We start from the raw sequence: 15,777 nt of genomic DNA on the forward strand, positions 1-15,777 counted from the left end.
CATCACTAGCGGAGCTATACAGTGCCCACGGAAGAGATTTATAATCAAGAGAAAGCTTCCATAAAGGTAGCATTGGTATTCTTCATGATTCGATTTTTTCTTCTACGTGAACACAAAATAATATTGGTTCCTTACTTTTTCTTATTTGTGCTGCAGACAACCAAATTCACAAGGTATAGCGTTAAATGGTCGCTTATTCCAACGTATACGGCTTGTATTCTTTTCTTTTTGGATTTTCTATGTAGCATTTGTGTTCAAGGTTGGAATGGAAATACAATACGAGTCCTGACGGAGGATGTGTCACTAATCATGACAGTGTTTCTATTTGGATTTTCAACAATAACAACAGGAATAGATCTGAAAAGTAAGGTCAGGTCACTAGAACAAACTAGCAAACAATTGGAAGAGGCTTTAAAGGCAAAACAAACTTTTTTAAGACACATTAGTCATGAATTTAGAACTCCATGCCTCTCTTCATTGGGAAGCGTCGAACTCTTGAAAGAAACCACTCTCACTGAATATCAGAGAGATTTGGTCGAAACCATTGCATCGGCCGATGGAATTTTGTTGAATTTAATTGAAGACATTTTGACGTTGGCTAAAATTGAACATGAAAAAAAGTTGGAAGAGAAGGAAGAAATTGTCGACACTTCAAAATATGTTCAAGAATTTAGTTTGGGACATTGTGTGAAAATGATTGGAAATATTATCAAGAGTTATTCCACACAATTCAATGTGAATGTTTTGGTCAAAATTGATGAAATGACCAAAGATATTGTTGTGAGAGCAAATCAAACAGAATTCATCAAATTATTTCAAATTTAATGACAAATGCAGTGAAAGCCTCAAAATCAGGAGATGATGTTGAACTGATTTGTGAAACAAATTGCAATGAAAAGAAATTGGTGAATGGAGTGATGGAACAAGATGTGATTTTCAAAGTGAAAGATCGAGGAGTTGGAATTCCAAAAGAGAAACAACAAGTCATATTTGAACCTTTTTCTCAATTACATAATGTGAATGAATCGATTTATCCAAGTTCTGGTCTTGGATTGAACACTGTGTTGCACAATGTCACTTCCATGAGAGGAACTATTCATCTGGAATCTGATGTTGGAAAAGGTTCTGAATTCACAGTCACTCTGCCACTTGAAATTGTTTCATCAACTTCAGACGATTCGAGCAACGAGCGGACAGAACTCGAGGTAGATCACTCTCTGAAAAAACAGCTCTCAATTCAAGAAAATTATTTGAAATTGTTTGCGTCGGCTGAGCAAACAGTAATTTCTAAAAGCAAGGCAAAGATCATCATTGCCGATGACAATGCCATTAATCGAAAGGTCATTGTCAAGTTGATTGAAAGCTTGGGATTTGAAACAGATGCAGTGTGTGATGGACAACAACTCATTGAGAACATTGATGAGAAGAGACACAAATTGGTAATTACTGATATTGTAAGTGTTTGCGCGATCATGATTAATTCATTTTACTTTTTCACTCGTGAACGGAAAACCAGAATATGCCAAATTTGAACGGAATTGAAGCTGCACGAATAATACGAGAACGATTTAAAGAAAGGATAAAAGTGGTGGCATTGACAGGGGATGTTCTTGCTGACACTCCATCATATCTATTCGACTCAGTCATCGTCAAGCCCTGCCACAAAGCAACCCTTAAACAGTGCATTGATTTGATATCATTCGAAGATTAGAAGTGTGTCAACATGGATTCATTGAATCATTAAGTTTTACACAAAATGGATTCGTTTAATAATGAAGATACGATGACGATCTTTAAAACAATCCACCATAAGCATCCTCACATTCATCATAGAGTTCATCACACTCTTCTTCATAAGCTTGTTTTTCTTCTTTCTTGGCAACCTTTAAACAAACGCTTGCATTCTTGGAAACCATCTTTTGGAAGGACTGAGAGATGCCTTTCTTTTCCAATTCATCGCGTTGCAATTTGGCTTGAGTCAATAACTGCTCAATAATTCCATAATCATCATGCTCCAAGACCTTTGTATAGATGTCCTCAATGATTTTAGCTTCAATAAGCGCTTGTTCTCTGTTGTGTTCCTCAATATACTTGTTGAATTGAGCTTGATGGTCAGCAGCTTGCAAAATTGTCTTTTGTACAATGAATTCATTTCTCTCTCCTTGTTTTTCATATTGAGCTACAAGAGCAGGTAATTCCGAAGCAGAGTTTGCAAATTTGGAATGGACATACGTGAGAGTATGTTCTTTCAATTGACCATTTTGCATATCAATGTATGAATAAGTAACACTTAAGAGTGGAACACCAGCACCTCTATTGAGCGCCTCAATCAACTCTGGTTGAGTCTTGAATGTTTGTTGAGGATTATAAACCAGAACACCTTCCACAAATCTCAAATCACGACAATAGACACCTCCCAAGGAAAGTCCGCCCACCAACGAAGCAAGATCATTCTTTTGATTGAAAGTCTTGACACTCACTCCATTCAATCCTGTCACCTTAATGTTGAATTGCTTTCCAATTTGATATTGATATTTGCGAAGAGATCTCTCGAAAGCTACCTTTGCTCTCTCGTCACAATCCAAATAATAGTATTCTCCTTTACCAGATCGAGCAATGGATTGCAACCATTTCTCATCATATTCAGCACCAACACCAAATGAAGAAATGTGAACTTGATCTTCGACATCGAACTCTTTCAACTTTTTGATCAAGGAAGCTCCGAATACATTGACATCACATTCACCAACATTGGCCATTCCGTCACTAAAGAATGCAACTAATTTAGTTCCTGGAGCTTCAGATTTCTTTAACAAATCTACAGCATAATGAATGGCATCAGCAATATTGGTAGATCCTTCTGTTCGAATGTTATCAATGGTAGCTAATTCGACTGTGGATTTCTTCTTTCCAGTAAATACTGTAGAAGGAGAATCAGAGTACTTGACCAAGTGGACAGTGTCTTGATCGTTCAAAAAGTTCTTGACCAATTCCTTGATCGCTGTTTTGCATACACTCAATTTTGTTCCTGATTGATTGTTCGTTAAACCTTCATCCATGGAACCACTGACATCGAGAACAATACAAACATTGACAGGAGTGTGAGATGAACGCTGATCATCGCTAGTTGGAAAGTCTCCAAACAGCACTCGGAGAAGAAATGGAATTTCACATTGAATACCAACGTCTTCACGAGGCAAATGACCAGCATCAATCTTGACATTCACATTGATACTTTGTGGAGAAACAGAGTTCAACAATCCTTGAAATTTTTGCAATGCAGTTTGAGAGATTTTCATTTCTGGAAATAGCTTTGGGGAGGTGTCGACAAGGTGTGGTTTGTGTGTTTTTTTTGGATTGGATTGGGACTTTGAACCGGTTCAGCAGTGTGTTATTTTTAACAGTGCTGTTTTTGAAAGAAAGGTCAGGATGAACCTTGAAGATGAACTCTAGAGTTGAAGTTGTTTTCAATCTTGATTTCAATTGCCGCTCAGGATATATACAGTTTCCTACTCTGTGGAATGTTTTTCATAAGTAAGGTGAGCAACAAACTTGCAATGTCATATACGCATGAAATGTCGTTATATCACAAACGTTCTCCATCCATGATTAGAGCGTTCCGCAAACACCCAAAAAAATGCCAATTTACAGCATGGCCTCTCACAATCTTCATGCTTATGGGGACGGAGAGGAGAAGGAGAACAGTAAGGAAAGAAAGATCGAGGAAGGAACAATGAAGGAATCCCCTAGAAGAGGCTTGGCACAAGCATGGCTCTCAGGGTTTAATCGTGAGAGAGTTAAGGCTTTTCATGATGAGAAGTTGGTTGATGAGAGAAACAATGTTCCAGAAGAAGACAAAAGAAAGCAAACCAGTGCCATTCATGAAAAGAGTAGTCTAGAGAGTGTACAAGTAGAATATGATGAATCCAATTCACCTCCAATGTCTTACTCAAAGAACGTTTCATCAAATAACACAACAAAACACAGAGTAAGGATCGGAGGAGATATTACATTATCACCTAGGGAGAACAATGATTCGTTGGGTATGATCTCAAGAATATACAACAGCAATACCTCTCCAACGAGCAACAACGAAGTCTATAAGGATGAGAAACCTCAAAAGAAGATTTTCCTAGGCAGATCTCTCTCATCACCAACACAACACGACAAACCAATGGCCCCTCCTTCTTCCTCTCCTTCCTTTAATCAACCATCCTCTCCAAGACAAACCAAATCGACATCAAGCTCAACAACGAACACAATGACTGGATCACCTCTCCGCTTCGATTCTTACTTGTCCTCGAGCGTTAAACTAGTGAAACAAATGATGGAAAAGTATTCTCTGAATGAAATTGCAACTCAACGAGTGGATGACTCCTGCTTCATTGCAAACCTTGTGAAAGGAGGATCACCAGTCATCGAGCAACAATCTTCTCCACGACATTCCTTTCAAAATAGGGTGGGTTCTCCGAGAATAGAAAGAGAATTGAGTTCATCTGTGAGCAGTCATTACGGTAGAGCTGTTGAGAACGCAAAAGGTAAGTTGTTGTAGGTTTAACTCTAACGTTCTATAAGATTGCTGGTTATTAGAATCGCCAAAGTCGTCCAAACAATCACCAATAGCGTCAGACAAGAAAAGATCTCAATCTCTTCTCGAGAAACATAAATTGGAGCTAGACGAATTTTTAAATGACGTTTCATCATCTTCCTCCTCAGACGATGAAAGCAATCTTGAGGAGAACGATTCTAAATTGCCAGATCCAGCGAAAAACCCTAGAGAATATTATGAGTTCATGTTAGCTCAAGCCTTGGCAAAGAAAAGTGAAAAGAAGGAACCAGGCTCCAATGAGTATGAGAAAATGGCAGATTTGACATTTGAGGAGTCCATGAGCACCCTCAAAAAGACGTTAGATTCTGCTGAAAGAATTAAGGAAGAGAGTTTGACGTCTCACACCCAAAGAAGAAGAGTGTATGACTCCCTGAAACGAGGATTAGGTGCAAGACCTTTTGATGGTACAAGTCCAGAAGGTGACGTAAAGCCACCACCAAGCTCGCCTCGTACTCCATTGCCACAACAACATCAACCGTTACCAAATCCTTCCTCACCATCCCAAAATTCATATCAGCCAGCGTTTAAATTCGAAAATGAGGCCAGCACGATCGATACAAAACCAAGAAAAAAGGATTCAGCACTGGAGGTCTTTCAAAGGTTGTACACCATTAAAAAGCCTCCAGAAGATGAATCATCGACGAGTGAAACTCCGAGATCTCCAAGAAGCTCCAAAAGGCCTTCATCTCCAGCTAACGATACTTTTGTCAACAGAATGAAATTGTGTGAGGAGGAAAGGCAGCAACGACTGGAAGATCTTAGATCCAAATTCAATAATAACCTTAAAAAGGATGTTAGTTTTTCTCCAAAAATTAATGACAACTCTAAATCCATGCAACGATCAGTGGAATCCTTATTACTTTGGCAAAAAGAAAAAACGAGTAGGAAAGAACAATTAATCAAAATCAAAAAAGAAAAAGAAGTGCCAAGTGAATGCACGTTCAGTCCTGAGCTAAGTCCTCGATCTCAAAAACTTGCTAAGAAGAAGAGTACCATTCCAATAGCTCTAAGAGAATACTAAGTTGTTATTATACAATAGACTACATAAAAATTCCACCTGACTCTGATTGTACATCAACTTTCATTTCTTTTTGATCTTGCACTATTGATTTCAAGTCCTCGATATCGTATTTAAATTCCTCCAATATTTCGTTAATTGAGTTTATCAATTCTGCATGATATTGTTTAAACTTTTTCAAGTCGTTTTGAAGCATGAGAAGTTTGGCTCCTCCCAATTCTTCTTCGTCACTGTGATGAGTGTGTTGACACGTTTTTTCATCGTGATCACATTCCAATTTCTTCTTTTCTTCATCACAGGATAGTTCTATTTTTTGAATGGAGATTGTCTAATGTGTTCGAAGTGGGCGCGAAATTATCTTGTCACGTTATTAAGATTATAACAATACTCACAGTTTGTAGTTTGTCTCTTTCCAAATTTTGTAAATTATCGATCATTGTGGAGAATTTATCTTGTCCCAAATCTTTCAATTGTTGTTGCACACCTCTTATGTTTGTCGAAATTTCCTGGAATTCCTGTGTCGTGGTTTCAACCACTCGTTGATATTTAAGAATTTCAATCTTATCGTTCGGATTTGCTTTAAACGATTTAAACGAACTGGTGATCGAAATGCAAATATTAAAATTCAATAGTAAAATTTAGTAAAATAAAAAACATAATACATTCATCATGATCCGCATCATTGTGTTGAAGAACACACCTCTCAAATTGCTTGTAAGCTAAAATCCGATCATTTTGCAAATCCAGCACTTTTGAAACCAATGTCAAGACACACTCTTCTTTGGTTTGCATTTTTTCAATAATTCTAAAAATGATTTTAAAATTCCCAAAGAAATAATTTTCTAAAATGTATTACAATCATCGGAAGCTTATCTTCACCTCTTGAAATATGTTGAAGATAACATCATCATCACCACAACTGCAATTTCAGTCTTCCGAGCGGGATGGCTTTTTAAAAAAAAATCATCTCCAAAGAAAAAGACGACGTCTGAGGTGAATTTCACTTAACTCACAACAAGAATCGCTTTGTTGCTGTTTGTTGTTGAGATTCACAAACAACCGTCATCATCATCACACGCTGTGAGGATATCACCATCAAAGCTTTGGTACGCGATTATCTGTTTTAATATTACGGTTACGAAGTAAAACGTAATAGTAAATTATTGGTAAAACGAAATTGCTGTTACCAACGACACCATACTTTTGATAGGGTGAGGAGCTGCTGTGATTTTGTTTGGCTTTTGCTTGAATTGATCATCATCATATTGATCCTACATCATTTTAACGGTTTTTTGATCATCACTGGCTCTTTGAATATCAAGCCTTGAATTTCAAATCTAGTGAATATTACCTATTCATTGATATTCACCAGAGGAAAGATTTCAACGGATTGATCTGAAACTGTTTTATTTACATGATTTTTCAGGTATTGATTGCTTCTCGGTACACACGTCTCTACGTATAGCTCAAGAACCAATAATAACCAATCAACAATAACCTCTCATGTTCTATCAACACCGTCAAGCCACAACAACTCCTACCAAAACAACTGCAACACCACAACAATCACGTGGTAGTTATCTTTCTCATCATCATCACCATGGAAATCACTCTGTCATTGTTCCCCATTCCAATCCGAATGCTATGGACACATGCTCATCTCCAATCGTTTCTGGCGATAACGGAAACAATGAAAGTACTGATAGACTATCTTCATGTTTGGAGAGTAGTAGCACATCCTCTTCTTCCAACACAATAGCAGCTAGCACTGACGGAAGTGAAGAAGACAACTGCATGTTCCCCATTGAAGTTAATGATGACACCAACCATCAACAACACCATCACTTTAGGAGATATAACAACTCGAGATCAAACAATAATGGCAACAGACCATCAAACAAATCCAACCGATACTCACCACGATATGGTAACAAACGTAACAATGGTCCTAACACTTCACCAAATAACAACAACAAGCAATACACAAAGAGTCCAAGATCTAGATCTTACATTGATTTCGAGCAGTTCCAACAACAAAATCAGCAATTATTTGAAGTGAACCAACCTCGACATCGATATGATTATTTGGTTATTATTGACTTTGAGGCCACGTGTGACTCTGGAATGAATCCAACAATAACAAGAGATAATCAAGAGATGATTGAGTTTCCATTCGTGGTCTTGGACCTATCAACATCTGAAATCGTTCACAAGGAGCGCTATTATGTCAAACCAATCATGACGACATCTCTAACACCTTTTTGTGTGCAATTGACAGGAATAACAGATGAAATTTTACAAAAAGAAGGTATTTCTTTGGAAGCTGCTCTTCAAAATTTCCATAACTACGTCAAAAACAACTTCCTAAATACAGGAAAAACATTCTGCATTCTGACTGACAGCGAATGGGATATTAAGGGCCTTTTAATTAGAGAAGCGAGAACAAAAGGCGTGTTCTTTGAATCTTATTTTAGAACTTTCTATGATTTAAGAAAGGAATATGTCAAGTGTTATCCATACGCAATCGTTCGTGGTCTCAGATCTATGGTTGAACAATCCAGAATTGATTTTATTGGAAGACATCATTCTGGTCTCTGTGACTGCTTTACCATTGCAGAAATTGTCAAGAAATTGTTAAATGATGGCCATATTTTCGACGAACCAGTTACCGTTTCCGAATATTACGACCCTTTTAGGGATAATTCGTTTGGAGAATTTATTCAATCTTATCGGCCACTTTTAAACACAGTTCAAGATTACTTGGAAATTGAGGCGTCCCTTTCTCCTAACAGAAGATACAGAGCTCTCTCACAATCAATGACTTCTAGCCCAATGACTCCCTCCAGTTGTTCTTCTTCTGTGAATGCCGACAGTGCTCCGCCTAACCTAGAGGAACGGCGTGGAAGATCACAAAGCATGGTACCTCCTCTCTCGAGGACTTATATTCTGTCTGATAAGAGTTCCACTAGCAGCTCTAGTAGCTCATCTCCAAACGAAGACTGTTTTATTCCACAAAACGTACTGTCTTCAAGCGCAAGCAACGACTTACTAACTTCATCAACTATTGACGAAGAAGAACAAATCGAGGTGTTCTTAAATCCTCTTAGCGAAAATGGATCTAAAGAAAACAGTCATCAATTTCACTCTTATTCATCCAACCACAGAGGAAAGCATTTCCATAGCAGTTCTTCAGATCAATATAAGAAGCGAAACAACAATAAGAAATATTACCCTAAACGATCGACTTCATCCGCTTCCAACAGTCCTCCTCAACACTACTCATACCACTAACCCATTCCCTTAATTATTATTTAATTTATTGATATTTGTAAATATTTGCAAATCTAACGTTTAACTAGGTCCTCTAAGTCTTATACCTGTAAAAGCTATTATCCAAATAAGGATAATAAAACAAGAAATTTCCTATAATTTTCACATCAACATTGTAGACTCGATTAATCTTCAAGAATAATTTCAGAAAAGAACATGTCATCCAAGGTCTCTGACGAAAAGCCTTCCCAATTCTCTGGCAAAGAAGTCGAAAAACAACCTCATCAAGAGCCTCACCAACATGCCACCGCTGGTTTGGAACATGCCATGATGCAAGAACCACAATACGACGATCCAGAATATTACAAAGGATCTGACAAGCTTAAAGGAAAGGTTGCTTTAATCACTGGAGGTAAGTGTTGACCTTTTTTTTGAATATATTTACTTTTGAACATGCTTCATTACCACAATTTCCAACTCTGTCAGGCGATTCTGGTATTGGAAGATCCATATGTGTACTCTTTGCAAGAGAAGGAGCAGATATTGCCATTGTTTATCTCGACAAGGAACAAAAAGATGCTGATCTCACTAAACAATTGATTGAAAAAGAAGGTCGTAAATGTCTTCTCATTCCTGGAGATGTCACTTCATCAGCATTCTGTAAAGAAGCAGTGGAACGCACGATCAAGGAATTGAAACATTTGGATATTTTAGTAAATCATGCAGGTACTCAACATGTTCAAGAAGATTTAACTCAAATTAGTGATGAACAAATTGAGAAAACTTTTCGAACCAATATTTTCGCGTACATGTATATGGCACGAGAAGCATTGCATTATTTACCAGATCATACAGGAGTGATTATTAACACGACAAGTGTGACAGCATATAAGGGAAAATCGTCATTGATTGATTACTCATCAACCAAGGGAGCGAATACGACCTTTACAAGATCTTTGGCATTGAGTCTTGCCGATAGAGGAATTAGAGGTGAGTCTTTTTAAAGTTTTTCAATTTATATTACTCATTATTGTCTCAAGTGAATTGTGTGGCTCCTGGACCGATCTGGACACCTCTGATTCCAAGTACATTTTCAAAGGAAATGGTTGAGGAATTTGGAAAATCAACACCCATGAAACGAGCTGGTCAGCCATTTGAAGTTGCGACTGCCTATGTCTATTTGGCAAGTAAGGACTCTTCGTATGTTACTGGACAAACGATTCATGTCAATGGTGGAGAAATTGTGGAATAATGTATCAGAACAAGAGATTTGATGGAAAATAAATATTTTAGTAGTGATGATACGAGTAATCGTTCACTGTGTAAATTTAGTCACAACATGGAAATACCTTTCCTCTATTCAATACTTGATTCTTGTCAATTGCCTTCTTAATGGTTCTCATTAATTCAACTGCTTCTGGACTATGTTCAATGGAGAGTCCACCTTGCTTTCCAATACCTACACCATGCTCTCCAGAACATGTACCTTCGAGTTGAATGGCTCTCTGGACTAATTCGTCATTGAATTTCAAAATTGCTTCCAATTCTTGCTTGTTACTATCAAGGTATGGAATCATAAAGTGGAAATTACCATCTGCTACATGTCCTACAATGGCAGGCGGGAGTGTGAAATTTCCTGCATTTGCTTGTTTCTCATTAAACTCAACAATTTCCTTTTCGCTGACTTCAATGATTTGTGCAAGCTTGCTAATGGGAACACAAACATCGGTGACATATAACTTTACGTCTCCTTTCTTTCCTTCTTTCAATCTGAAAGCAGCATAGTAGACATTTCTTCTGGCATGCCACACTTCTTTTTGCTCATTTTCATCAGTAGTTGCAAGATATCCATATCCATTGTGTTTTTGAGCAATTTCTTGAACAATGGTTGAGGAAACTTTGAGAGAGGCTTCATCAGAGCCATGGAATTCAAAGAACAGAGTTGGCTTGGTTTCATAGGTTCTATTGAACAACTTGTTCACAGCCATAATACCGTACTTGTTAATTAATTCACATCGAGCCATCTGAGAGACACCTCTCGATTTGATTTCAATGACAGTCTTTGCAGCTTCACTGATCGTGTTGAAAATGACACGACTTGCCAAAACCTTACTTGGCTTTGCAATAATTTTAAGAGTTGCCTCCACAATAATTCCTAACAAACCCTCACTTCCAACAAATAGATGAGTTAAATCAAAGCCAGTGCTACTCTTAAGTGCACGTGACTTGGTTGTAATAATTGTTCCTTGTTCATCTGGTAAAACAACCTTCAATTGAATGACATTTTCACGAATAGTTCCATGAGCAATGGAGAGGGTTCCAGAAGCTCCAGTAGACAATTGTCCTCCAATACTGCTATCTGATCCAGGATCAACTGCAAACATTAAGCCTTGTTTTTCCAAATATTCATTCAATTCTGACTTTTTGATACCAACTTGGACCTGTACTTGCAAATCCTCTTCATAGATACGAATCACTGAACGCATTAATCTCAAATTTAGGGCAACACCTCCTTCGTAGGGCACAGCGCCTCCTTCAAGTCCAGTTAAAGTACCTTGTGCAACAATAGGTATTCTCTCATTGACACAAAGTGCCATAATTTTCGAGACCTCTTCATTACTTGTTGGAAAGACAACAACATCAGCCTTTCCTCTATGAAAATGTGAAGCATCAATCGTGTATTTTTCTACAGTCAGAGTTTGATTGTCATCCTTTGGACCAAATTTTGTGCTGAATAATCTGGATTGATCACCTCCCAAAATATTCAAAATACTATCATAATGTTTTGCAGTAAATGTTGAATAAGGAATGGTGGAGTCCGTATTCTCAGCTTTTGATTTTTCATCATGGATGATTGTTTTCGATGAAACTTGTTCAGTATTCCGAGATGAATTGATTCCAACAGACTTGTCCAATTGCTGTTTATATTCTTGAATTTGTAAAGTCTGGTACACCACCACTGCAAGTAATACCACAATCAAGGCCTTTCCGATCATTCGTTGTATTTTTTTAAAAAAAGTTTAAATTAGAGACTCTTTTTGGAAATTTTGAATTTCAAAAATTTGAATTCAAGAATATAACGCTCTTGAGTTAAATCCACTGAGTTGTTCTTCATCCAACTCTTGTTCTTCCTTTCAAAGTGCATCTTGCAGTACCTAACACTTCATCTTTAAATGAACTTGTGGTTCATCTCAATCTTTAAAAAAAAATACTTGAAGCCTTTCCGATCAGAAGTGCAAGTTCATCCCGATCCTATCACTCTTTCAATCAGATCATATCATTCCATCCATTTTGGATCATTGTTATTTATATCATCATGGCCTTGAAATCATTATTGAAGAATTTTGCTCAAAAAGTTACTGGTATCGGAGGTAACTCAAGCAGCAATGACTTTTCCATGATGGAAATGGAATTGAAATTTGAATCCAAATCCTTGCAACAATTTCCCAAGAAAGTACTCAAATATAGTTCACAATATAATGACTCGGGTGTGCCACTCACAGAGGATGCACCCATTCCTGCATGGTCTGCTAGGAATGTTACGAAAGGCATTAGTAGTTATCCTCATTATGGAGATAGGTATGTTTCAAGAAAAGTCTTTTCCATTCATGATTGAACTTTTCCAAATTCTGATTCATACAGTGGTTCTGCATGGTGTCCTGCTGGTATGAATGGAAACGAGTGGATTGAAGTGGAATTTGAAATTCCAGTATTGGTCAACGAAGTGCATGTGTATGAAGTTCTTGGTACGGGATCCACATCCAAAATTTCTGCAATGGTTTATGACTCAGAATCTTCATCAGAGGAATGGGTGGTGTTATGGGAAGATTCAAGTGTTGTCACAACTTCGACTGCTACTACAGCACGCGATTTTTGCCCTACCTTGACAAGTTCTGTAGTTACTAAAAGAGTTAGAGTTGATTTAAAAATTACGAACGCATGGAGTGAAATTGATACTATCAAGCTCGTGGGTCTCTTTGAGCCTGATCGTCCAACAATGACTGCACTTGGGGAGGAATACTCATTACTATTGACGAAGGCAGATGAAATGAACACATATTCAGACGTAAACATTTCTCTTAAGAGTGACAGTTCAAAACAAATACCAGCTCATAAGGGCCTCTTGGCTACACGATCCTCCTATTTGTACCAAGTGCTTATTGAATGTGGAAACTCATTGGAATTAGATTGTAATATTTCTTTTGACTCGTTATATCAAGCTATATTATTCTGTTACACTAATCATTGTACTATTACAGAAGATAACATATTTGAAATTTTCGAACTAGCTCAGCTGTGGAAGGTTGAGGCACTCATTCAATTTTGTAAACAAAATTTAGCTATTATGCTTTCTCCGGCTAACGTTTTAGAATATTACAAGAAAACAAAGCAAAATAATTTCACACCACTCACAAGTCAAATTCTTTCAACCATGGCCAAACACTCAACCAGACTGAAAAATGTGAATTATGAATCGGTGTTCTCTTCAGACGACTTGGACGCTTTAAAGAAATTAATCAAACAAAAGTCAAAATGATCAGCCTTAGAATAAATTTTTTACAAACAGATTTATGTACAGTCAAAATATTGGTGAGTGATCTTAAATTACACACAATGAGGCCTCAATCAATATTTGCCATTTGATGTTCAACTGCTTCCTCATTTAACGTTCCAGAGCTGCAACTCCAATCAAATTTAAGGTTCATGTAAACGCCCTTATCTGTACATAGCATCACTGATTCGTCATTGGGATCAAACGAGCAAATAGCCACTCCATCAATATTTCGCTGTTTAAAAACTGAGGTAGCCTCTGCCTTGTACAAGTTATTGAACCAGTCTGACCAAGAATTACTCGTGATTTTACGAGTGTTTTTCCAAGACTCCAAATCAACTACAAAGATGTGTAAAGTTCCATTAGATGACACACAGGCGACATAGTTGTTATCGTGACTGAAACATATCGAGTAAATGGTTGAAGTTGTATTTCCTCTCCTGAATTCTTCCTTCTTTTCACCGGATGATGTATGAAACAGTCGAATCAAGGTGCCTTTTTCAGAGGCTGTCGCAAGAAGAGACCCATCATAACTCAGTTGGAAGCATCGTATGGAAGATTCATGAGCATTTATCACCTTTTCTTCAACAATCTTATACGAGAGTGAGCAAATTCGAACTAACTTTACAGACCCCACAGTTTCATCTGGAAATGCTAAAAGAAATTGTTGTTGATCCTTTTGATAGACCATGGAACATAATCCACGAGTGTTAAATCCTGTTTTCCAAGAATGAATTTGTTTTCGAGTCTGCATGTCAAACGAGACAATCATTTCTTCTGACACTGCCACAAAACTGAACCAACAGTAAGGAAATCTTGTAAAGAGATTGAAACTTACAAGTCTTGTCTGGAATGTACTGAAATCACATATCTTGGACACAAAAGCTCGTTCACAACCTTCTTTTCCTTAAAATTATAAAAAATTAATTTGTTTTTAGAAAAGGCAGGTCTATAACCACCTCCAACCAAGGCAACCATATCCTTATCTCCATCCATAAATCCAACATATCCAATCCCACCATCAATAAACTCTATTCATTGTAATTAAACAAATTTAGAAAAAAAACCGTTAACCATCATGATTTCATGAATTAAGAATATTATAGTATTTCATAACATTCATTCCGAAAACCAATGGATTCATTCCACCATTCAATTTTGAATCATCATTTCAACAATAATCTTTAATACTCACTAACATCAAATTCATTCTTATAATGTCCATACAGACATGATATTATTTTAAATCCACGATCAGTTCCGTATCCGATCAATGATGAATCTTGATTAAATCCTAAAAACAAAACATTGGGACGATGATCGGAACTATTTCCCTCCAAGGATGATGAAGAGGAACCAACGAGTACATTTCCATGATTCAATCCTGAAGACCCAACAGCAGAGGAAGTTGTGGTTTGAGGAGGAAGAACCACAAACGACATTTTTTTTTTATTAAAAACGCAACAACGATTTGAATTCTAAATTTAATAATTCGAACATTGTTATAACATTACTAGCAATTTTACTGTATTGAGCAGTATAATATTATTACAATATATTTATAAATGTTTGACAATTCAAATACCAAGAATCATTCTCTTTTTGATGACAAATTCATCCTCTGTTAAAATTCCAGCATCTCTCAGAGAAGCTAATTTCTCTAAATCCTCTATCGTTGTATCTTTCTTTTTAGCTTCTGTTTTTAGACTTCTTACTTGGCCTTCTGTAGCAAGTTTGTTGAAATTTTTCTCTCCACTTTCAACATGGTATTCAAATCCTGCTTGTTGAGTTGATTTTTTGAAATTTTTCTTATTTCCAGAAATACTACTTTGAGAAGATGAGTGTTTAGTTAGTGCGTAGGCAGCTCCGAAATTATCATCAAATCGTTGTTTGAAACGAATACCTTGTGACCCATCGAGTAAAATATAGGAACCGTCACTTGTCAAATTAAATGTATATTTCTTTTCGAGATTTACTTCTTGAAGAGAGAGCTTAATTTCAATTTTATGATCTCGAGAAGATGATGGAAGTGGAAGATCGAGAACAACTTGTTCGTTGGCTTCTCCCGAATTGTCAAAAAATACTTTTTCAAATTCTGTGTCTAGATTTACATTTCGAACATAAATTGTCTGATTTAAAAAATTATTATTTTCAATGATGATGAAAATTAATGAAATTGTAAAATATTTCAAGAGTGTTGAACAAAAATAGAAATTGAATGGAGAAGGAGAATGAGGATGTTGATGAAATGGTAGTACGTACTGCTGGGCAATCGGTTGAAGCAGGAAGATGATAAATATTCAGATGCAGAGTTGTTGACATTTTTTT

The 15,777-nt window shown here is 36.9% G+C and overlaps 10 protein-coding genes across 10 annotated transcripts; 5 read left to right on the forward strand and 5 right to left on the reverse strand.

Annotated features, from left to right (window-relative positions):
- Positions 1–309: 309 nt before the first annotated feature.
- C9374_008347 (uncharacterized protein) lies at positions 310–1,711 on the forward strand (the record flags this gene model as incomplete). The annotated part of the gene is made up of 3 exons (XM_044698413.1): positions 310–780; positions 900–1,454; positions 1,517–1,711. 3 exons carry the CDS (start codon positions 310–312, stop codon positions 1,709–1,711), a joined length of 1,221 nt encoding a protein of 406 aa, XP_044545466.1.
- Positions 1,712–1,793: 82 nt separating this feature from the next.
- On the reverse strand, positions 1,794–3,299 carry C9374_008348 (uncharacterized protein; the record flags this gene model as incomplete). The annotated part of the gene is made up of 1 exon (XM_044698414.1): positions 1,794–3,299. One exon carries the CDS (start codon positions 3,297–3,299, stop codon positions 1,794–1,796), a length of 1,506 nt encoding a protein of 501 aa, XP_044545467.1.
- A 338-nt stretch (positions 3,300–3,637) lies between these two features.
- C9374_008349 (uncharacterized protein) lies at positions 3,638–5,630 on the forward strand (the record flags this gene model as incomplete). The annotated part of the gene is made up of 2 exons (XM_044698415.1): positions 3,638–4,538; positions 4,591–5,630. The coding sequence occupies 2 exons, from the start codon at positions 3,638–3,640 to the stop codon at positions 5,628–5,630; spliced, it is 1,941 nt and encodes a 646-aa protein (XP_044545468.1).
- Positions 5,631–5,649: 19 nt separating this feature from the next.
- Positions 5,650–6,419, reverse strand: C9374_008350 (uncharacterized protein; the record flags this gene model as incomplete). The annotated part of the gene is made up of 3 exons (XM_044698417.1): positions 5,650–5,955; positions 6,020–6,224; positions 6,328–6,419. 3 exons carry the CDS (start codon positions 6,417–6,419, stop codon positions 5,650–5,652), a joined length of 603 nt encoding a protein of 200 aa, XP_044545469.1.
- Positions 6,420–7,130: 711 nt separating this feature from the next.
- Positions 7,131–8,918, forward strand: C9374_008351 (uncharacterized protein; the record flags this gene model as incomplete). The annotated part of the gene is made up of 1 exon (XM_044698418.1): positions 7,131–8,918. One exon carries the CDS (start codon positions 7,131–7,133, stop codon positions 8,916–8,918), a length of 1,788 nt encoding a protein of 595 aa, XP_044545470.1.
- A 195-nt stretch (positions 8,919–9,113) lies between these two features.
- On the forward strand, positions 9,114–10,149 carry C9374_008352 (uncharacterized protein; the record flags this gene model as incomplete). The annotated part of the gene is made up of 3 exons (XM_044698419.1): positions 9,114–9,309; positions 9,384–9,887; positions 9,938–10,149. The coding sequence occupies 3 exons, from the start codon at positions 9,114–9,116 to the stop codon at positions 10,147–10,149; spliced, it is 912 nt and encodes a 303-aa protein (XP_044545471.1).
- Positions 10,150–10,225: 76 nt separating this feature from the next.
- Positions 10,226–11,893, reverse strand: C9374_008353 (uncharacterized protein; the record flags this gene model as incomplete). Its single annotated transcript, XM_044698420.1, has 1 exon — positions 10,226–11,893. One exon carries the CDS (start codon positions 11,891–11,893, stop codon positions 10,226–10,228), a length of 1,668 nt encoding a protein of 555 aa, XP_044545472.1.
- A 320-nt stretch (positions 11,894–12,213) lies between these two features.
- C9374_008354 (uncharacterized protein) lies at positions 12,214–13,434 on the forward strand (the record flags this gene model as incomplete). The annotated part of the gene is made up of 2 exons (XM_044698421.1): positions 12,214–12,476; positions 12,540–13,434. 2 exons carry the CDS (start codon positions 12,214–12,216, stop codon positions 13,432–13,434), a joined length of 1,158 nt encoding a protein of 385 aa, XP_044545473.1.
- Positions 13,435–13,519: 85 nt separating this feature from the next.
- On the reverse strand, positions 13,520–14,891 carry C9374_008355 (uncharacterized protein; the record flags this gene model as incomplete). The annotated part of the gene is made up of 3 exons (XM_044698422.1): positions 13,520–14,243; positions 14,288–14,480; positions 14,645–14,891. 3 exons carry the CDS (start codon positions 14,889–14,891, stop codon positions 13,520–13,522), a joined length of 1,164 nt encoding a protein of 387 aa, XP_044545474.1.
- A 135-nt stretch (positions 14,892–15,026) lies between these two features.
- On the reverse strand, positions 15,027–15,771 carry C9374_008356 (uncharacterized protein; the record flags this gene model as incomplete). The annotated part of the gene is made up of 2 exons (XM_044698423.1): positions 15,027–15,578; positions 15,712–15,771. 2 exons carry the CDS (start codon positions 15,769–15,771, stop codon positions 15,027–15,029), a joined length of 612 nt encoding a protein of 203 aa, XP_044545475.1.
- Between the last annotated feature and the right edge of the window lie 6 nt (positions 15,772–15,777).

This window comes from Naegleria lovaniensis (genome assembly GCF_003324165.1).
Source record: "Naegleria lovaniensis strain ATCC 30569 chromosome Unknown tig036, whole genome shotgun sequence".
Classification (NCBI taxonomy): Eukaryota; Heterolobosea; class Eutetramitea; order Acrasida; family Naegleriidae; genus Naegleria; species Naegleria lovaniensis.